This window comes from Varanus komodoensis, unplaced genomic scaffold (genome assembly GCF_004798865.1).
Source record: "Varanus komodoensis strain SLA01 unplaced genomic scaffold, ASM479886v1 scaffold15, whole genome shotgun sequence".
In the NCBI taxonomy this organism is placed as follows: Eukaryota; Metazoa; Chordata; class Lepidosauria; order Squamata; family Varanidae; genus Varanus; species Varanus komodoensis.
In genome coordinates this window covers 3,868,326-3,885,967 of record NW_025335440.1, presented here as the reverse complement: position 1 = coordinate 3,885,967, position 17,642 = coordinate 3,868,326, and the positions used below count along the sequence as shown (strand labels likewise).

General features: G+C 51.0%; 1 protein-coding gene across 3 annotated transcripts in view; it reads left to right on the top strand.

Moving 5' to 3' along the window:
• The window catches only part of MAP7D1 (MAP7 domain containing 1), a 66,344-nt gene that overhangs the window by 17,403 nt on the left and 31,299 nt on the right, over nucleotides 1–17,642 (top strand). For all 3 annotated transcript variants that reach the window (XM_044424939.1, XM_044424940.1, XM_044424938.1), the window contains exons 2-3: nucleotides 10,556–11,011; nucleotides 13,847–13,915. In XM_044424939.1, the coding sequence (XP_044280874.1) occupies nucleotides 10,556–11,011; nucleotides 13,847–13,915 (525 nt within the window). The remainder of the gene's footprint in view (nucleotides 1–10,555; nucleotides 11,012–13,846; nucleotides 13,916–17,642) is intronic.

The window sequence follows — 17,642 nt, the reverse complement described above, 5'->3', positions numbered from 1 at the left end:
AGCACTCATGAAATTGCCTCTAGTTAACTGCCAAGCAGAGACCACAGGGGGTGAGCTGGGTGAAAGCATCTATTTTAAGCATCTTATCTTTATTTCAGAAGCAGTCTGTTGAAGAATCACCAGCCTCTGACTGCTGTGGTTTGACTGAGCACCACTAAAATTGGAGTCATAATATTCCCTGTGCTTCCACAGGATGGTTGATCTGATTCTCTGTCCTGGATTATGCCATTGAGAGAATGTGAGCAGGCATTTTAAATGTTAAAGAAGATGTTGACCTTTACGACCATGGATGAGAACATGAGGGCATGTGGGTAGACTTTGGCTAAGGCTCGGAAATAGAAATGTATGTGTGTAAGGTATGGAAGTGAGGAGTTTAATGTTCAGGAAACAGAAGCGGGGAGTACAGGCACCTGCCTCTCTCCTGGTTTTCTGAAAGTACTTTCCCCTCTGAACCTTCTTAATCATCTGTCCACAGTTCTTGGATTTCTCCATCTTTGGATCCCATCCCTTGAAATTGCAGGCTCGGATCTAGAAGTAGCCCATCATGTGCAGAGTCTTGATATTGGTTTGTTATATTTTTCGCTATGCTGCATCATTCATCTCTAAGAATGGATCTGATTCTGTAAGAGCTAAAGAGCTGCCTCCCAGTACAATGTGGGTTCTTCAACCCTCTTGCCTGTGAGACTTCCATTTCTTGGAGTTGTTGTTCAGCTTTAAGATATGCTAAGTGTATTGCCTGGAAATATGGGCGATTTATGGTGCATTCCCATGAGGGGAGCCAGCCACCTTCTGGCTTTCTGGAAGCATTGATGATTGGAGTAGAAAGCGAGTACTGCTATTAATAATGTTGGCTAGGGGAAACTGGAAGTTGTCGTTTGACGGATCTGAAGAGCCCTGGGGCTGCTGTAGAGAGTGAGTGTGGGCACAGGTGTGTTTGGAAGGGCATTTTAAATGGGCTCCCTGCAGATGGAGATGTGCTAGTCTGCGAATAGGTGTCAGTGTGTCCAGGTTGCTTTTGAACTCAGATTAGGAAAAAGTCCGTGATCTGATCAAGCACTCAGTTTTTGCTGGGTGGACAGGCTTGTGTAATTCTTCTCTCCACAGTGATGAACGCAAGGCTCTCTCTAATGCCAAACAGTTTTCTGCTTCGCCATCCCGTCTTTTATCTTCTGCTCACATCGGTGGGTCCCTGTGACGTCTCTGAGTCAGGCTTACATCAACCCATCCTAGCCGCCTCCTTTCTGCTCTGCCCATATTCCCCACCTCGGGACTTTCCCATCTTGCTCATTCCGCCTGGGTTTGTCATTGATATGTGTGCATGCACACACAAACACACATGCTCAGAAGAACAGCAAGCGCCTTGCCTCCCCTCACCCCAAACTGGAAGGAATCACAGGTGTGGCACAAGAACCAGCAGGAAGGAGATGCTCTGACTGATGCAAAGACACCCCTACTTCAGGGTTCAGCAGGTCACCCCAGTTGTGTTGTTGTGCATGCACAAAACAGGTGCCCCTTTAAGTTGGCGGCAGTGGAGAGAAAGCCCCTATCCAAACCTTGCCAAATCAGTTACAAAATATGTTGAGTTTAATGCAGTTGAGTGGAAGACACCAAAGCAAGGCTGGAGGAGGTTGCCCAACCGGACCCACATGCTTGTGCGGTCAGACTGGAATTGCTCAGCATTTCGCCTTCAGCCTTTTGAAGTCAATGGAAATTGGCTGTTCTCAAGTGCAGTCCCAAAAGCTGCTGTCTCACTCTGCTTGCAGGATGCCAAACAGTAGAGTTCCCTAGGAAGAGAGCAGTCAGTGATCAGACTATAGATTATATAGGACCTGACACAGATTATAGGATGTGTCAGGTCCTAATAAGCCCAGGAGAGAGAGCGGGGGAGATTAGTGCTTTTCAAGAGCATACTTCTAGCCTTCATGTTAACAGGAAATGCAGCGTGGACACTTCAGCAAATGGTTTAGTAACGACAGTGGGCCTTCGTAGGGCTTCCATTGGCCAGGTCAGCCTTCCCCACCTTAGAGCCCTGCCGATATTTTGGAAGGAAAGTGCCGCTAGCTCCAAATTGCATGGCCAATGTGCAGAGTGGGGAAGTTGTGATTAAAGGCATCTGGATACCATCAGCTGGGGAAGGTGGGAGAGGATGCCTTCACTCAGCATGGGTGCCAGCCACTTCCTGTGCCCCTCCTTATAAACATTACCTCTCTCCACTTATTCTTTTTGAAAAGTACCAGGGCTGATTGAAAAGCATTTGTCTGTCTGCTCTTCAGGATGAACAGTTTGCTCTACTGAAGATCTCTCTTCCCTTTTGCATCATGAACCTCCCAGTGCAACCTCTTCCCTTCCCCACCCGGCAAGCTGCAGAGCCCCTTCTCTGAGGGAGTGACAGAACAAAGCCATGGCTCCACCATGGTTGCTTTTCCACACATTAGAACTCTGGAGTCCTCTTCCACAGTTACAGAGACTAAGTTAACTAAATTAAACTCAAGTATGTAGCAGTGCCCTTCCCCATCACTGGGATCCTCTGATAAGACTGCCTAACAACCAAGTCCCAATCAGCAAAGGTACTTTCCAATGTTAATTAAGAGCTTCCTGTTTGCAGTTCCTGTTTTTATTGCTTTGTACTGAGCAGGGTTATAGGGTGAGGGATGAATAACTGACTGATTGTGAATCACTTAGCCTAATTGCCCTTCCATGTCAGATTTTGCTCGCTGGTGAAAGGGCAGCAGAGTGGAAGTAAATCCAGCCTCCCTCAAAAGGGTGTTCTACCGCCAGGGGGCTGGAACTAAGAAGACCCTGTCTTGGGTCACCAGCAAAGATGGCTCTCGTGGCCGCAGTCCCATAAGAAGGGCACTTCCAGAGGGTCCTAAGGACCAGGCAGGCTCATATGGGGGAAGGTGTTCTGGGTAGCCTGGTCCCACACTTTATATGGCTTTATAAGCCCCAACCCACACTTTGAATTCTGCCTGGAACCAGCCTTGGTGAGTGCCTGTAACATCCCTGAATCATCAGCTGAGATTTCTGAACGGTTTTCAAAGAGAGCCCCATGTGGAGTGTTGCAGTAGCCCAGGTGAGATACCACTTAGGCATGTGTGACCATGTCTGTGTCGGGTCTTTAGGAGTTAGCGTAGTTGGCACAATAGCTTTGCCTGTGGAAGCGGACTCCTGGTTGCTGCCGAGACTGGAAATCTGGGTTTGCTTTCAGGCTGCTGTAAGCCTTGACGCCCTTCAGGGCCGGCCCGCTTCCACAAGATGGAGGCAGGGATTTAGGGCCAGCTGTGGGGGGCTTTCTGGCATGCCTACCAGGAAGGGCCTTTTATGAAGAAGAAAGTGGTCGATGAGGCTCTTCTTTCTTCTATCTGTTAGGCAGGCTCCAAAAGAACGTTTATTTTACATTTCATCTTCAGTACTTTTCCATGACAGAACAGATTGCGTTTCCCCTGGTTTTGATGTTATGGAAGACTAAAAGAAAAGGAAACCACACAAACGGTTTGACCGCTTTTCTACTTGTCCCTGTAGTGGTGGCGTTCCTTTCATATTTCTGCGTGCTGAAACCTTGATTGCATTGAATGCAACGCGGTTCCCGTGGGGAAATTTAGAAATGGAAAGGCATATTTCTTGAAAAACGAACTCACAAATGAAGGACAGCTCCCACACGCTCGCCGACAGAGGCTCTCCCCACACACTTGCTCCGCTTTGTTCTTTCTGGGAACGCACCCGCGTGCGCCCGCACTGCAGCCAGTTTCCGAGGTGGGCTCTTTTGTGGGTTTTGCATGCATGGCCTGGGGTCCTCTGCGAAGACAGGCCACAGCAGAGCTGAAGTGCTTTCTTTGTCCCCAGTTAAATTATGAGGTGGGGGCAGCGAGGTGAGCCACACTTGCGGGGATAACAGAACAGGTCACAAAATGCCCGGCTCAGCATGTGAGGGCAGCCATGTCAGATAATGCTTCTGTTACTGAAGATGAAACTCAAGTACTTTGGCCACCTAATGAGAAGGAAGGACTCCCTGGAGAAGAGCCTAATGCTGGGAACAATAGATGGCAAAAGAAGAAGGGGACGGCAGAGGATGAGGTGGCAGGATGGAGTCACTGAAGCAGTTGGTGTGAGCTTGGGTGGACTCCGGGGGATGGTGGAGGACAGGAAGGCCTGGAGCAGGGGTCTCAAACTCCACTTACCTGGGGGCAGTCTGGGTGAGGCTGGGCCGCATCAAGTATTCCACCCCCGCGGTGGTGGGGGGCCGCTCATCCCGCGTTGCTCCTGGAGGCCGCAGGGCCCCTCCCCGTGCCCCGCCTGTCCCGGCAATTGGCCCGCGGGCCGTGAGTTTGAGACCCCTGGCCTGGAGGAATGTTGTCCATGGGGTCGCAATGGGTCAGACATGACTTCATGACTAAGAACAACAACAAATAGCCTGAAATGTCTGATCCTGCCAAATCTTGGAAGCTAAGCAGGGTCAGGTCTGGTTGAAATCTGAATGGGTGACTTGAATATTGTGAATCTCCCGGAGAGCTTTGGCTATGGGTGGTATAGAAATATAATGTACTAGTAGGAGTAGTAATGATAATAATATTACTTGTGACATCCTTCTAACACGCTTGGAGGCAAAGCTGGACCTCTATGGAGTCTTGGCTTGGTTACAGAAAAAGCCCTTCTCGGCATCCATGACCAAAGGCTAGTCAGGTGTTTTATTTGTTTGTTTCTGTGCTTATTTATTATATTTCTATCCCACCTTTTTCCTGCAAGGAAACCAAGCAAGCTTATATAAATGTTCTTCTCATCTCTATGTTCCCAACAACCCTGTGAGGTAGGTTAGGTTTAGAATCTAGGACTGACCCAAACTTGCCCAGTGAGCTTCGTGGCCACATGGGGACAAGAACCCAGCTCTCCCAATTCACAGTCCAACACTCTAACCACTAGGCAACCCGGCCTTCACTAGGTAGGCCAGGAAGGACAGCTTTGGTGGATTTCTTTTCTACAGTTCCCCCATCCACACTTTCAAACAGAGGTTACATTCATCTTAATACTTGGCAGTGGCTGTGGTGAACTCTTAAGTAAACCTCCAAAGAATTGGAAGAATGACTTTGTTAGTCAAAATGTTAATTATGACGGCACAACTTCCCCCAGCCCTCCCTGCTGAGCTCTCCTGGATGGCATGGTTCTCTGTTTGGGCTGTGAAAGAGAAAGCGGCATTCAGGAAACAAACTAAAGAGGAAACTTGTCATGCCTTTAGGAATCTGTATTTTAAAAGCCCTGGGCAGTGGTTGCCTTCAGGTCTCCTTGCCAACCGCCATTCCTGTCCTACTTGCGACTCCTGCTTCCTCCGCCTCCTCTCTTTGCTGTCTGTCTGTCTGTCTGTCTGTCGAGGTCTTTTTGTCTCTTCCGTGGGCATACCTCATCCATCTTTCCCCCCAGAGTGTCGCTGCTGATCATGCACTTGCACCCACCAATTACACGATGCAGAGAGATCGCTAAGGCTTTATAAGGACAGGGACTGGGATAATGGCGAGGGTCTGGTGACTGATCGCCTCTTCTCCGCAGGCCGTGTGAAGGGCAAGACACATAGCAAGCCCATTGCTCCAGAGGGGAGCACAGGCTGTGCATGTAAAGGGTTCAGCCCCAGTTGGAGGGACTTAATTGGGTAGCAGTGAGTGGGGAAAAAGCTCTTCTCTGCCTCAGGACGGTGTTGGGTTGGAGGGACACACGCACTGATCTAAGCTATGTGTTGGAGAGCTTTCGCCACACTTGGTTGGCTGGTGCAGTGACCTGACAGTCACGGTTTAAGTGTGGGCCTTTGCTGAGCCATGGGTTAGAGTGCGCATTGAACCCAGCTGCACTAACAAACCAGGCTTTGCTAACCACGAGCAACCCAACCCTGGTTTATAGTTGGTTTATGAACAGTGGACTGGTTGTTCATGCTTAACAAAGCCCGGCCTGTTAGCAGAGCTCAATCCATACTCAGCCCTTGAATGTGGTTCTTGTTTTGCCTGAACCCAGCCATTATTGCACATATACATGGCGTTATGCAGAACTCCATACATGTGATGACAGGTCCCTGCTCCAAAGAGCGTGCAGTCTGTAAACAGAGCCACTGTGGAGTCGGGGTTAGGAGTGCAGGGATCGGACTCAGGAGATCTGGGCTCTAATCCCCACTGAGCCATGGAGTTGCTGGGTAAATTTGGGCTGCGCACTTCAGCCTCTCAGCCCAACCTGCCTCCCACGCTCCATGTTGTGAAGGTAAGACTGAGAATTATGTAAGCAGTCTTGGGTTCCTTGAAAGGAAAAAAGGTAGGATATAAATATAATGAATATATATAAATAAAGGCCAAAGTTATATAGGAAGGGGCTGCCCTGCTCACACAGTGTTGCCTACATGGCCGAAGGGAGGACTGGGAAAGCTGATGGAGGGGAAGGCCATCGGTAGCGATTAATCGATGGCAAAATATTGCTCCCAGCATCGGAAGCAGTGCAGTGGCTGGAGAATGTGTACAGGAGGACGCTGTCGCTCTCACGGACGAGTCCCACGGGCATCTGGTTGGCCACCGCTGCTCAGAATGCTGCACCAGATCGGCCTTTGAGCTGACTCAGCAGAGCTCTTAGGGGGCACAGAGAAGCAAGATCATAAAGGTGACTCAGGCCAGGTGACAAGTACGTTGGTAAAATACATCTCAGGCTCCTAAACAAATTTTCCTTGCTGTGGTGCTCAGCAGAAGAGCTGAGCCCGAACAAGGCCAAGCAGAGTTTGCTCCAAAAGCCCAGGAGCACAACAACAAGCTTCCGCGGCTGCACAGCTGGTGGAGTCACGGTGCCTCTTGGCATGCTTCTGACTGCTCTTTGTTTTGTTGCCTTTCCGTGCACTTACCACGCAGCCTTTCCCGGGACGGGCAGTTGCCACTGGGTGCCTCCTGACCTAAGAACGGGAACCAGCGAGTGGCCTGGAGCAGCTCTTGTTCAGGCACTGAGTTCTCTTGAGGCTAAGGAGAGAGCGGGCCCATCACAGGTTGTTACTGGGCCGAAACAGCATGAAAGCAGCGCTGGAGAATGATCGACGCCAGCCATTCCCTCACCGCGCCTCCTCCCACTCTGTACAACAGCTGAGATGGTTGAAGTTAGGAAGAAGGCGAGTAAAAGGAGACACGATAATGGCGTGCAGAATCATGCGCAGGGTGGGGAAAATGGAGAGGGAGACTCCCCACCCCCCACAGCCTGTTTCATGGGAGGTTCAGGACAGATCAGAGGAAGGGCTTCTTCATACAATGCGTAGTTAAACTACGAAATTCACTTCCACAAGACGTGGGGAGGGCTGCCGTTTGGACAACCTTGAAGGGAGGGGGACAGATGTGTGGGGGAGAGATGGCCGCTTGCTGCTGAAGGCTCTGTGCTGCCCTTGGATCAGAAACAGTGTGCCCGTGTGCCCCACCTGCTGGGGAACATGGGCAGGAGGGAGGGATCCTGGGGACAGCTGGCTGGTCACTGGATGAACAGAATGCTGGGATGGGTGGTTCTTGGCCTGGTCCAGCGGGATCTTGCGATGTTCTTAGGGCCAGGCACAGCCTCGACCGTCTTGTCTTCCAGCTCTCGTCTCTCAATTTAACCCTGCGCATTAATTCATTATTGCTCGGATATCCCGTATCCCACCTTCTTTCCTCTTTCAAGGAGCCTCACAACGGCTCTCTGGGGTCAGTTAGGCGGAGAGTCCGTGACTGGCCCAAAGTCACCCAGTGAGCTCCCTGACGACGCGGGGACTCGAATCCAGACCTCCGGAGTCCCATTCTAGTACTCTTACTACCACACCGCTTCCACTGTCAGTGTCTCTGATCTCTCTGCTTCTCCTGCTCTACCCGCAACAACTTAGTAATGCTTTTTGTGGTCGCTTAAATTGGTCTCCTGTGGCACCTGCGGGGCATTGCAGTGGTGCCTGCAAAGGTTCCCCAATGTGAGGGTCGACAACAACGGGGAAAACGAATGAGACTTCCCCACGTCCATGGAGGGCCTTCATTCATAGGGTCAGAAATCTGATGGCACGTGACAGCGGCAGATGGGTTTCAATGAAATGAATACAACTTTCTAGCAATTACGGGTAAGTTTCAGCACAGGTTTCAGCTTCAGTATCCAAATGAAGAGCCACCTGAAGGCGCTGTCTCTGTGCTGTCCATTCAAATACTAAAAGTGTTGGAAGGTCCTCAGTCCATTGGATTATAGGAGGTGGGCTTGTATCCTTCTAGTGTCATAAGATCAACCCTTTAGTTGTGAGAAGGGCTAAAAGAGTCCATTTTGGCTGTCCACTTGTTAATTTTCATGAGGCAGGTAAATAATTTTGGTTGGACGCGTGTTCATACGAAGCACTAGCACTGTGAGTAATCGGCCAAATCCCTTAGTAAGAGGGCATGGCAGTGTCCAACAGAAATGAGACAAAAGCTTTTGCTGCATAAGACGCAGCCTAAGATCTATAGGTGCAACAGGGGATGCCAAAGTGGCATCTCCAGGACAGGAGAAAACCTCCGGATCAAAGCCCTGGAGAGCTGCTAGTCCATCTGCAGATGTAAGGCTGTCCTTTCATTGTATGTTCCTCTTGTGTAGTAGTAGTAACCTAGGGGGTGTTTCAGCGCCCTCCTCACAACAACCACAACCCAGTGACTGGCCCAAAGTTACCCAGTGAGTTTTGTGGGCACGTGGAGACCGGAAGCCAGTTCTTCCAGATCCCAGTTAACATTCTCTCCACTACATCACATGAGCTGCCCATCATGGTGGGGACTGGCTTGAACATCTGGTCAGTGGCCCTTGGCTGGTTCCCTGGTGATGTAGATCCTTTGCCTCAGGTTGCATTCAGCACATGGTCTTTGGGAAGATACCTCACGGCCATGGGAATTGATCTGCCTTGTTCCTTGGGGCTAGGAGTCATCACAGATGCCTCTTAAGATCAGAAGGAACCCCCAGGAGAAGCCCCAAGCTGTGGAATTAGGTGGCACCCCATCCGTATAGCTAAGCCTGGAGCCAAGGTCTGAGTATCATGAGTGACTGGATGAGGTTAAACACTGGGTGAGCTGTGAGTGGTTCTACTGCTCCCTAGCCACCGTCGCCAGTGGTTGAGGGAACATGGGAGTTGCAGGCCAAAACATCTGGAAAGCCACTACCCCTGAGTTAAACCATCAGAAGTTGAATCCTTGCAGGCCATCTTGATGATTGCAGGCTCTTTAGGATGATATATACCCCACTGGAGTAAGTTTGCAGCCTGGCCTTCCTCTGCTGTGCCCGGGAGCACCTTTTCTTGGCTGCTCGGACCTCTTAGGAGTAGAAAGAGCTTTCATCTCCTGCACAATTGGACTGCTGCAATGCATCTTGTGTGGAGCTGCCCTAGACATTGGCTTAGAAGCTGCTGCTGATGGGTGTTGAATGCCACAACTCACCCCTCTGATGGGCACAAGGAAACCAAGTGTTATCAGCCAGTTTGGTGGCAGCTGTATCAGCAGTGAGCACTTCTGGGGGGACCCCCTCCCCCAGTTGGCGGCTGCTGGAGTTGCTAGAGGGTCTGCTCTGTGTCAGGCAGTTCCGAACCCCACACTCCCCATCCCAGAAATCTTGGCTTGTGTGATTGCCTTCCTTGCTCACTAAATTGCAGATGTGGCCTTCCACTTGGGACCCTCCCACGTTCGCCCGCTGCGACTTCCGTCTTGTTTCTTTCCACAAAGCAAAAAAAACCATACATGAAAGATGCCTTCAACAAGAAGAAATCAGAAGAAAAGCAGATGCTTGTTGATCCCCACTTTGAGCAGCCGCCCTGGCAGGACGTGTTCGGCGGTGGCGCACCACGAAGCTTGCTTTCCCTCTGTTTCGGCACCGTTGCTGCCCTCTTTTCCCTTCGATTCCTCTCCTGCATCAGCCTAGCCTCGTGCCTTCCTTCCAAGGCAAGACAGGCACCGACAGCCTCTGCGTCTCAGGCTGGGCATTCTTGTGGCGTTAGTTAACTGCTGTCTGCGAAGGACACTGCTGCAAGGGAGCTGTGTGTGTGTGTGTGTGTGTTGGGGATAGCCGTGAGTAGCGTGAGCGAGTTATGTAACGGGGAGCAGGAGTGGCTGAGACTTTCTCCTGTGCCAGGTCCCTGCTAGTCCTGCCTGGGGAACGGAAATGGGATCCCTGAATCCTTTTGGAGCCCTTCTTCTCCGTCGCACAATGAACGGGACTAAAACTCTGAAAGCACTTCCTCAGGACCAGTTAAGCGAGCCAAGAGTGAAGTGCAGTTTGCTCTTGGTCCCTCGGGACACAAACAGTTGGGGATGGGGGCAAGCACCCCCCAACGGCAACTGTTTGCGCGTCCCGTAAAGCTCCATTTGGGCACGCTGGATTTCCGGGGAGCCTGAGGGAGGACGGGGTCTCTGGGCCCTGACTGCATGCAGCCCAGCTGCATGGCTAAGCACCCCCAGTACTTAGCTGGGCCTGGCACCCTGTCTTGCTTGACCCTCGGGGAGGCCGCTTGCCACTAGCACTGGGAGATAACTGGAGGGAAGTGATGCTGTTCAGACTCTCTCTATCCACATCCTTGCCTTCTTCTCTCTTACAGCCTCAAAGGCCCGCCCCCCAGGACTGACAGAGCGCTCCCCGAGGGAAGGGGCTAGCCCCTCACCCGCCGTGGTGCCTCCCGTTCAGGAGACCGACAGATGCCCAAGTGGCCAGCCTCCCGCTGCTTTCGCGCCGGTAGCTGCTGCTCTGCCCCCGTCCATGGCTTCCAGAGGGGCCATCTTGCCGGCCCGGGATGGCGAGCCGGGTGCCGAGACTGCCACGATGCCCGTCGCTGACGCAAAGTCTTCCCTTCCGGGTGACCAGGATGGCCCCCCGCCGGCTGCAGTGCTTCCCGCTGAGGAGACCCTGCCTCCCAAGAGTGACCGCCCCCCGCCCATAGGCGCCTCTACGCCCCCTCCTGCAGAAGACGCGCGCCTCCAGGAAAGCACCCGACCGTCGCCCAAGGCTGAGCAGCCTCCCCCTGCCCAGGGGTCCTCCAGTCCCCGGACGAAGCAAGGTACGCTTGCAGGAGCGGCCTGGCCCCTCCGTGCCGAAACTGGATGGGCTGATCAGAAATCTGGGTGCAGTCAGTCCTGCCCTGACGGGATTTCCTGGGACCTTTTCTTGCTAGTGATGGAACGAGGGGTCGGGCTGCAGCCACCGGGTCTCTCGATGCAGCAGGTGACTGGGGGTAATTCATCCCGGATCATCAGCGGTTCAAGTGGGTGGTGCACAGTCGCCAGTCTGAGTGCAGTTGGGGCACTGCAGTTGGGGCAGTTGGGAATTGTAGCGTGTCAGGTAAACCTGATCACAGGGGGTTAAGTGGGAGCAAACAAACGTTTTTAAGGGTTAAGCAACCCACACAATCTTGCACTGAGTTAAAAGTGAGTTCATTAACCCTTTATGGCCTGGTTCACACAAGGTGCTGCAACCCAGGACTGCATATTCAAAATGGCAGCCACATACACTTCAGCTAGCTTAAGTGAATTAATTCATTATCACTGTAGGTGAATCAATCAATTATCAAGATAACCCACTGTGTCATACTTAAAAAAATACTAAAAAACCCAGCCAGGTGCCCATATTTACAAAGGGTTGGGATCTGCAGGACTTGCTTGCATGTATCAAAGACCCATGGGAGATCTTCAGTGCGCAGATACATTTTCCCTTTCTGCAAGGGATGGCCCATCCAGGCTGGGGTAGAAGGGCTGGCTTGCCCTATTTTGGAGTAAGTTGCGCTGTTGCTTTTCTGGAACTTTCTCATTGGAATTGTCCTGTGCAAGTTAGGGTAATTTGCACTGCAACGCTTTCAGTTTGCATTAGAAAACTTTCTGATATCCTAAAGAATGATCTAATGTATCATGTTCATTTGCTTATATTTACTAAATAACAAAGCTAAACAAAGACTTCCATGTTCATTTTTGTCCTGGATGTTGAGGGCAAAAATTAAAGTTAATGTGATTTAAACATTATATTGTGCAGAAATATTTATTGGCATACTTTGAGGTAGTTCAAGGGTGAGGTTGTCACATTATTGTACCTCCAAAGACCCAGCGCGCTTGCCTGTGTTAGCAACCCAAAGGACCATGCAAGAGCTGCTGCTTGTACTTACCTAGGGCCACTCAGCTAGCACTCTTCCGCAGAGGTTTTGGCAGCATCTTCAGTCTTGCTGTCATGATGGACTGATTAATGGATTGGATTTTTATCCTGTCTCGTCAGCCATCGGGCTCCCTCTTCACTTCCTTCCACATTAGGGCAGAGGCATATTTCAGCAACTTAAATGCATCCTTTCACATACTTGAAAGGATACAAGAAAATGTTGATTGCAGCTTTAAAACAGCCAGTCTAATTTTGCCCCCTTATGGTATTTGCATGCATTCATTCTTATGAGTGAACTTACGGCATGGACATTTTTCTGCAGGAAATGAAAGCACTTCTTTGCATTGCTGCAGGTCACACACGTGGCTCTTAAGGGTCCTTATTTAGGGAGACGAATCCATCTCGTCTGGATCTGGTTCAGGGCTGCCTCTTGGGTTGCTGCCCACAGCCCCTCATTTCCAGCAAGTGTGATATTGACAGAACTGGGTACGGACTGCTCGAGCAATACGAAAAGGTCTGTGCTGGAGGAAAGGCTAAGCTGGACCCTTGTCCCTGACATTCTAGGAAGACTGGCATATTTTATTTACCTTCAATATTTCCATCCCGCATATGTCACAAACCCTTCACAACAGCTAGCAGTAAACATCATAAGCTTGTAATAAAACCATTTTAGAAAACTGCAATCAGAAAATCAATAAAACGGCAAGGACAGCAGTCACCTCACATGGCCTTTTATTTAATGACTCACCTGGTCTGCACAGGTGACTAAGAATTCAATGCAGGTGAGTGACGGTTAGGGAGGAGGGAGGGGTCTCTCTCTCCCACCTCTGGTGCCCCATTTGTGGCAGACCCGTCATCCTGAGAGCACAGAAGTGCAGAGAGACAGCTGATCACTTGGTAATTCCTTCTCTGCTCTGCTTGGTGGAAGGTTGGGCAGTCTTTTACTGGCCTGCAGAGAGTCCCCTAGCCATGCTGATGGTGGAGGAGGGGGCTTCCCTTCCTGCAGAGGCACCTGAACTCGCAGCTTCTGGGCTGGCTGGGTGACAGAAACGCGGCCTGGAGACTTCCATGGGTTGCTTTGCCAGGCCTTCTGCACCGGCTGCTCCTGAGTACGCATTTTGTAGAAGTGGCAGGCAACTTGTGGCCCTGCAGAGGTCTTGGCTCGTAACTCCCAGGACCCTTAGACATTGATCATATTGCTAGTGCTCTTGGGAGTTGTAGGCCAGCACTTCTGGAGGGCCACAGGCTCCTTACACTGACTTACAGCGTCATGGTGTTGAGGACTGGCCCAGTGATTTGGGACTGGAGAAGCAGGCCTGTGGTTGGTGGCCTATGGCCTGCATCTTCAGCCTTTTAGGATCTTGAACGTGCTTTTCATTCCGCTCTGCCAGGATTGCCATTTTTTTTCATTCCTCCAGGTCCATTTGTGCCCGCTTCCTCTCTGATGATGTTCCCCTTCTTCGCTCGCATCCCTTTTCCCACTTCCCTGTTTACGTCTCTCTCTGCACAGAGGTCATTTTGCTGGTTTCCTGCTTTTAAAATAATCCAAAGAAGAACATGGCATGGATGCCACTGGTGTGCGCCGCTTCAGTTCATGGGCATCCTTGCTGGGGCTGCCCCTGGCACCCTCACGAGTGGAAGGCTGATGCGTTAGGAGACTGGCAAGGTCTAAGGTGGGCTTGACCTGCACCGTGAGGTGGTGGGTTTCTCCAAGGACTTTCTGACCGGCTCTCCCCTTCTCTGTGTCCCCCAGATTCCCAGAAGGCTCAGGCCAGACACAAACTGGCCCGAGAGCGGCGAGAGGAGCGAGCCAAGCACCTGGGTAAGAAGCACGTGCGTCTCCACGGTGTTCATTGGACCGTTGTGGTAGCACTGGGGTGGCTATCGTTGTTTATCATTCAGCATCTCAGGTGCCCCGAACTGCCTTCTTACTTCCAAGGGAGCAGGAAGCCTCTTCCCAGTGCCCGCAGGACCAGGTCCCATGCGAAGGCACCGGAAGGAGCCGGGCAGGGTGAGCCGGCCGAGCTCCAAGGTGGGATGGAAGAGGTGCTTGCCTCAGGCCATATAAAGCAGATTCCCCTGTTAAGCGCACACAGGCTGGGCTGGATGGACCAGGGCAGCTTCCCGTCCTCCTGTGCCGCTCAAGGTGTTGCATCTCGTCGTTTTGCACCTGTTTGCTCTGCTGGAAAAAGCACAGTTACAGTTTTCTAGCAATTGTTTACAACTGGCCCTGCCTGACTTTAGGGAGAGTGAGGCAGCTTTTGGACATCCTTAAAGAGCAGGAAACTGTTGGCTCATTAATGCTTTCCTTGTTCGTGCTGCTGAGAATATGTTGCAAGTGATCTGGGGGAAAAGAATGGACATGTGCAAGCCCCTGAAGGGACTGATGCACGGCTCCTACACATGCGGCAGGACGTCTCCAATTGCATTGTTTTTATATTGTTGTTATTTATTTGTTGTTGTGAGCCGCCCCGAGGCTTCGGCGAATGGGGCAGCATAGAAGTTTTCTAAATAAATAAATAAAATAATGCCTGCCCCACATCCGATCCCGGTTTAGTTGAGGAGCTTTCCAAGGGAGGGAGGGAAGGAAGGAGGTGTCATAGGAAGGATTCTGTGCTTGGAAGCTGGAATTAGTTTTGCCAAAGGACCATTTTGGCAAAAGAATTGTAGGGATGGGGGCAAAACCCCATCACAGGTTCCTCTGAATAGCCTGCAGTCACAGAGGCTGCCGTGGGTCAGATGACATCGCTCAGAGGACTAGATTTAGCCCCCAGGACCCTCAGCGGCTCACCTCTATTTTAATTTCATTTCCATTTTATATATATTAAAAAAACATTAAATAGCCATTGAGAGCCAGTGTGGTGCAGTGGTTAAGAGCATGAGGCTGGGACTCAGGTGACCTGAGCTCTAGTCCCTGCTTGGCCTTGGAGACCTCTGGGTGACTTTGAGCCCGCCACTGGCTGTCAGCCCAACCTACCTTGCAGGGTTGTTGTTCTGTGGATAAGATGGAGAGCAGAAGGCGAAGCCACTCTGAATTATTTAAAAGAAAAGGGTGATATATAAATCTAATAAATACTCATGCTGCAATCCTCTGTTTACTTTACAGAAAGCCCATTGCTTTCAGTGGAGCTTACTTAGAAACATAGAATCTGAGTGGGTCATAAGGGTCCTTCTGGGCCATCTAGTCCGACCCCTGGCTCCAGCCAGCTCCACTCATGACATGCCTCCCATGTGGACGTCCAGCCTATCCTTGAGCACCCGCACCGATGGGGCCTCAACCACCTCCAGGGAAAGCCCATTCCACACCCTCGGGGTCCTGACTGTCAGGAAATGCTTCCTGGCATCCACATTGAACCTTGGCTCCCTGAGCTTGGCTCCATTGCAGCACGCCCTGCCTTCCTCTGCAGGGGAGAACAGATCTCTACCCACCTCCATGTGACACCCCCTCACATACCTGTATGTCCCCAACATATCACCTCTGAGTCTCCTCTTCTCCAGGCTGAAGAGACCCAGTTCCCTCAGTCTCGCCTCATACGGCATCCCCTGCAAACCGGCCACCAACCTTGTGGCCCTACGCTGCACTGACTCCAACCTGGCTATATCCTTCCTGTAATGAGGGGCCCAGAAGTGAACACAATACTCCAGTTGCGGGTGTACCAGAGTTGTACAGAGTGGCAGTAATGCTCCATTGCTTCTGGTTTTGAGCACAGTATTACAGCCATGTCTGATGGTGACACAATTTCAGAAGACTTTATTGTTCAGGATTACCATTGTTGGTGCAAAGCAAGAATTAGCCTCTTTCCAGTGCCTTTGCACGGGGCAAGGTCTCAGAGGGAACTGCAGTGAGGTTCCTTGCTCCTTCAGACGTAAAAGGCAGTTGTGGGGTGACCAAGGGTGCCCCCTTGCTGAAGCATCTGGAATGTTGGGTGTGCTGTGAGGTACACAAGCAATATCCACTTTTATTTCGGGGACAGCATTTTTCCCATGGGGGAGGGGTAGTGTGCAGTTGAATACACTTCCACTTGTTTCTTCACCGGTCCTATTCATGTGCCTTTAACAGCACTGGTTTAATAGCCAGAAATCTAGTTGGGAAAGCTTTTTCCATGAGCAGAAAATAAAGAGCAACATTCCCAGCAAGAGACTAGTGTCCCTGGAAAAGAAGGACATCCCCAAATCTTCTGAAAGACCCTTTCAGAAAATAATTCTTAAAAGGACCCTTTCTGGAAGAGAGACTGCGCACTGGAACTGACAGCGGCTGTCTGTCTCTGTTTAAAGTGAAGGAATTTGCTCGTAGGGCAGACCTCCCAAAACAAACGTGGCCCCTCAGCACTGTATGTTTTGATAAGGCCTGTGAGCAGTGGTCAAGGATGCACTGTAGGTACATGCATACCAAAAGCAGCTGCTTCGTACCCCCTCTCAAGGTGATTCTCATGGATGAGAGTCTGTGGAGGAGCATTCCTGGTTTTGCAAAACTGCAGTTATTTTGCAAAAAGAAAACCAGCCAAGAAACAGCTTTCTGTGTGATAGGTCTATCCATTTGTTGTGAACAAAAGGAATCCAAATTTTGTGAACAAAACCAGCAACAAAACCCAAGCCTGCAACAAAGGAGGTGATATGGAAAAGCATTGCCCAGTGACCAACTTTTCACAAAAGAGACGGGAATCTTTTTCTTCCCCTTTCCCAGGGATTTAGTTGAATGAAACAGAAAAATGTGCGATGCTTTTTCCTGGAGCCAGGCTCATGTCCTTCCTGAGCACAGAGCAGTGAGTGAGAAAGGGACGGTCCCATTTCTTCATCCCTCCCTGCTCACAAGTGCGCACACGGTTTAGCCTCTTGGGATCATGAGTTCTGCTTCTCTTGCTTGCATCTGTGAGAGGCCAGGGTAGTTTCTTGCCTCCTGGCGTTCCTTTTCCAGGTGGTGGGCCTGCAGTCGTTAATTTTGCTGGGTGCTGCCGTGGCGTCTCTGCACCCCTCGCCTGCCCCCTCCTTTGCCCCTCCCTCCCATTCCTTCCACTGTGGCTGCTCCAGTCGAAATCACTTTCCACCCCCATTCCCCCATTGTCTGCTCTGAATGTGTTTTTCAGGCCAGTTTCCCAGCCGGGCAGGCGGGCTGCACGCATCTCCCTCCTCGCCTGCCTTGCCACAATATCCTTTTCCACACTGTTGTTTCGGGGCTGCCCCTCCTCCAGCCCGCTGCCACCAGCTGTAGGCCACAGGATCCCGTTACTGCAAACCACTCCCTGCCTGCCGTTGATTTCCTTGGGCTTTTCTCGTTTCTTATCTCCCAAGCCACAGCCGGCCAACCCAGCTGTCTGTTACAGGACACTCCTGTGTATGGGTCTAAACTTTTGGCTGTCTGACTTTTTGAAGTTTGCTTGAAGCAGCTCATTCCAACACTCAAAGCATGGGGATGATCAAAGGGTCAGACACTGAGAACTGAACCTTTTCCAGACATTTAGTCATTTAACATGCAGACATTTAGACCTGAAACTTTTCCAGTCCTTTCCCCCACTGCTATCCAAAGGGCTTAAGGAAAAGGTCCGGCCAGG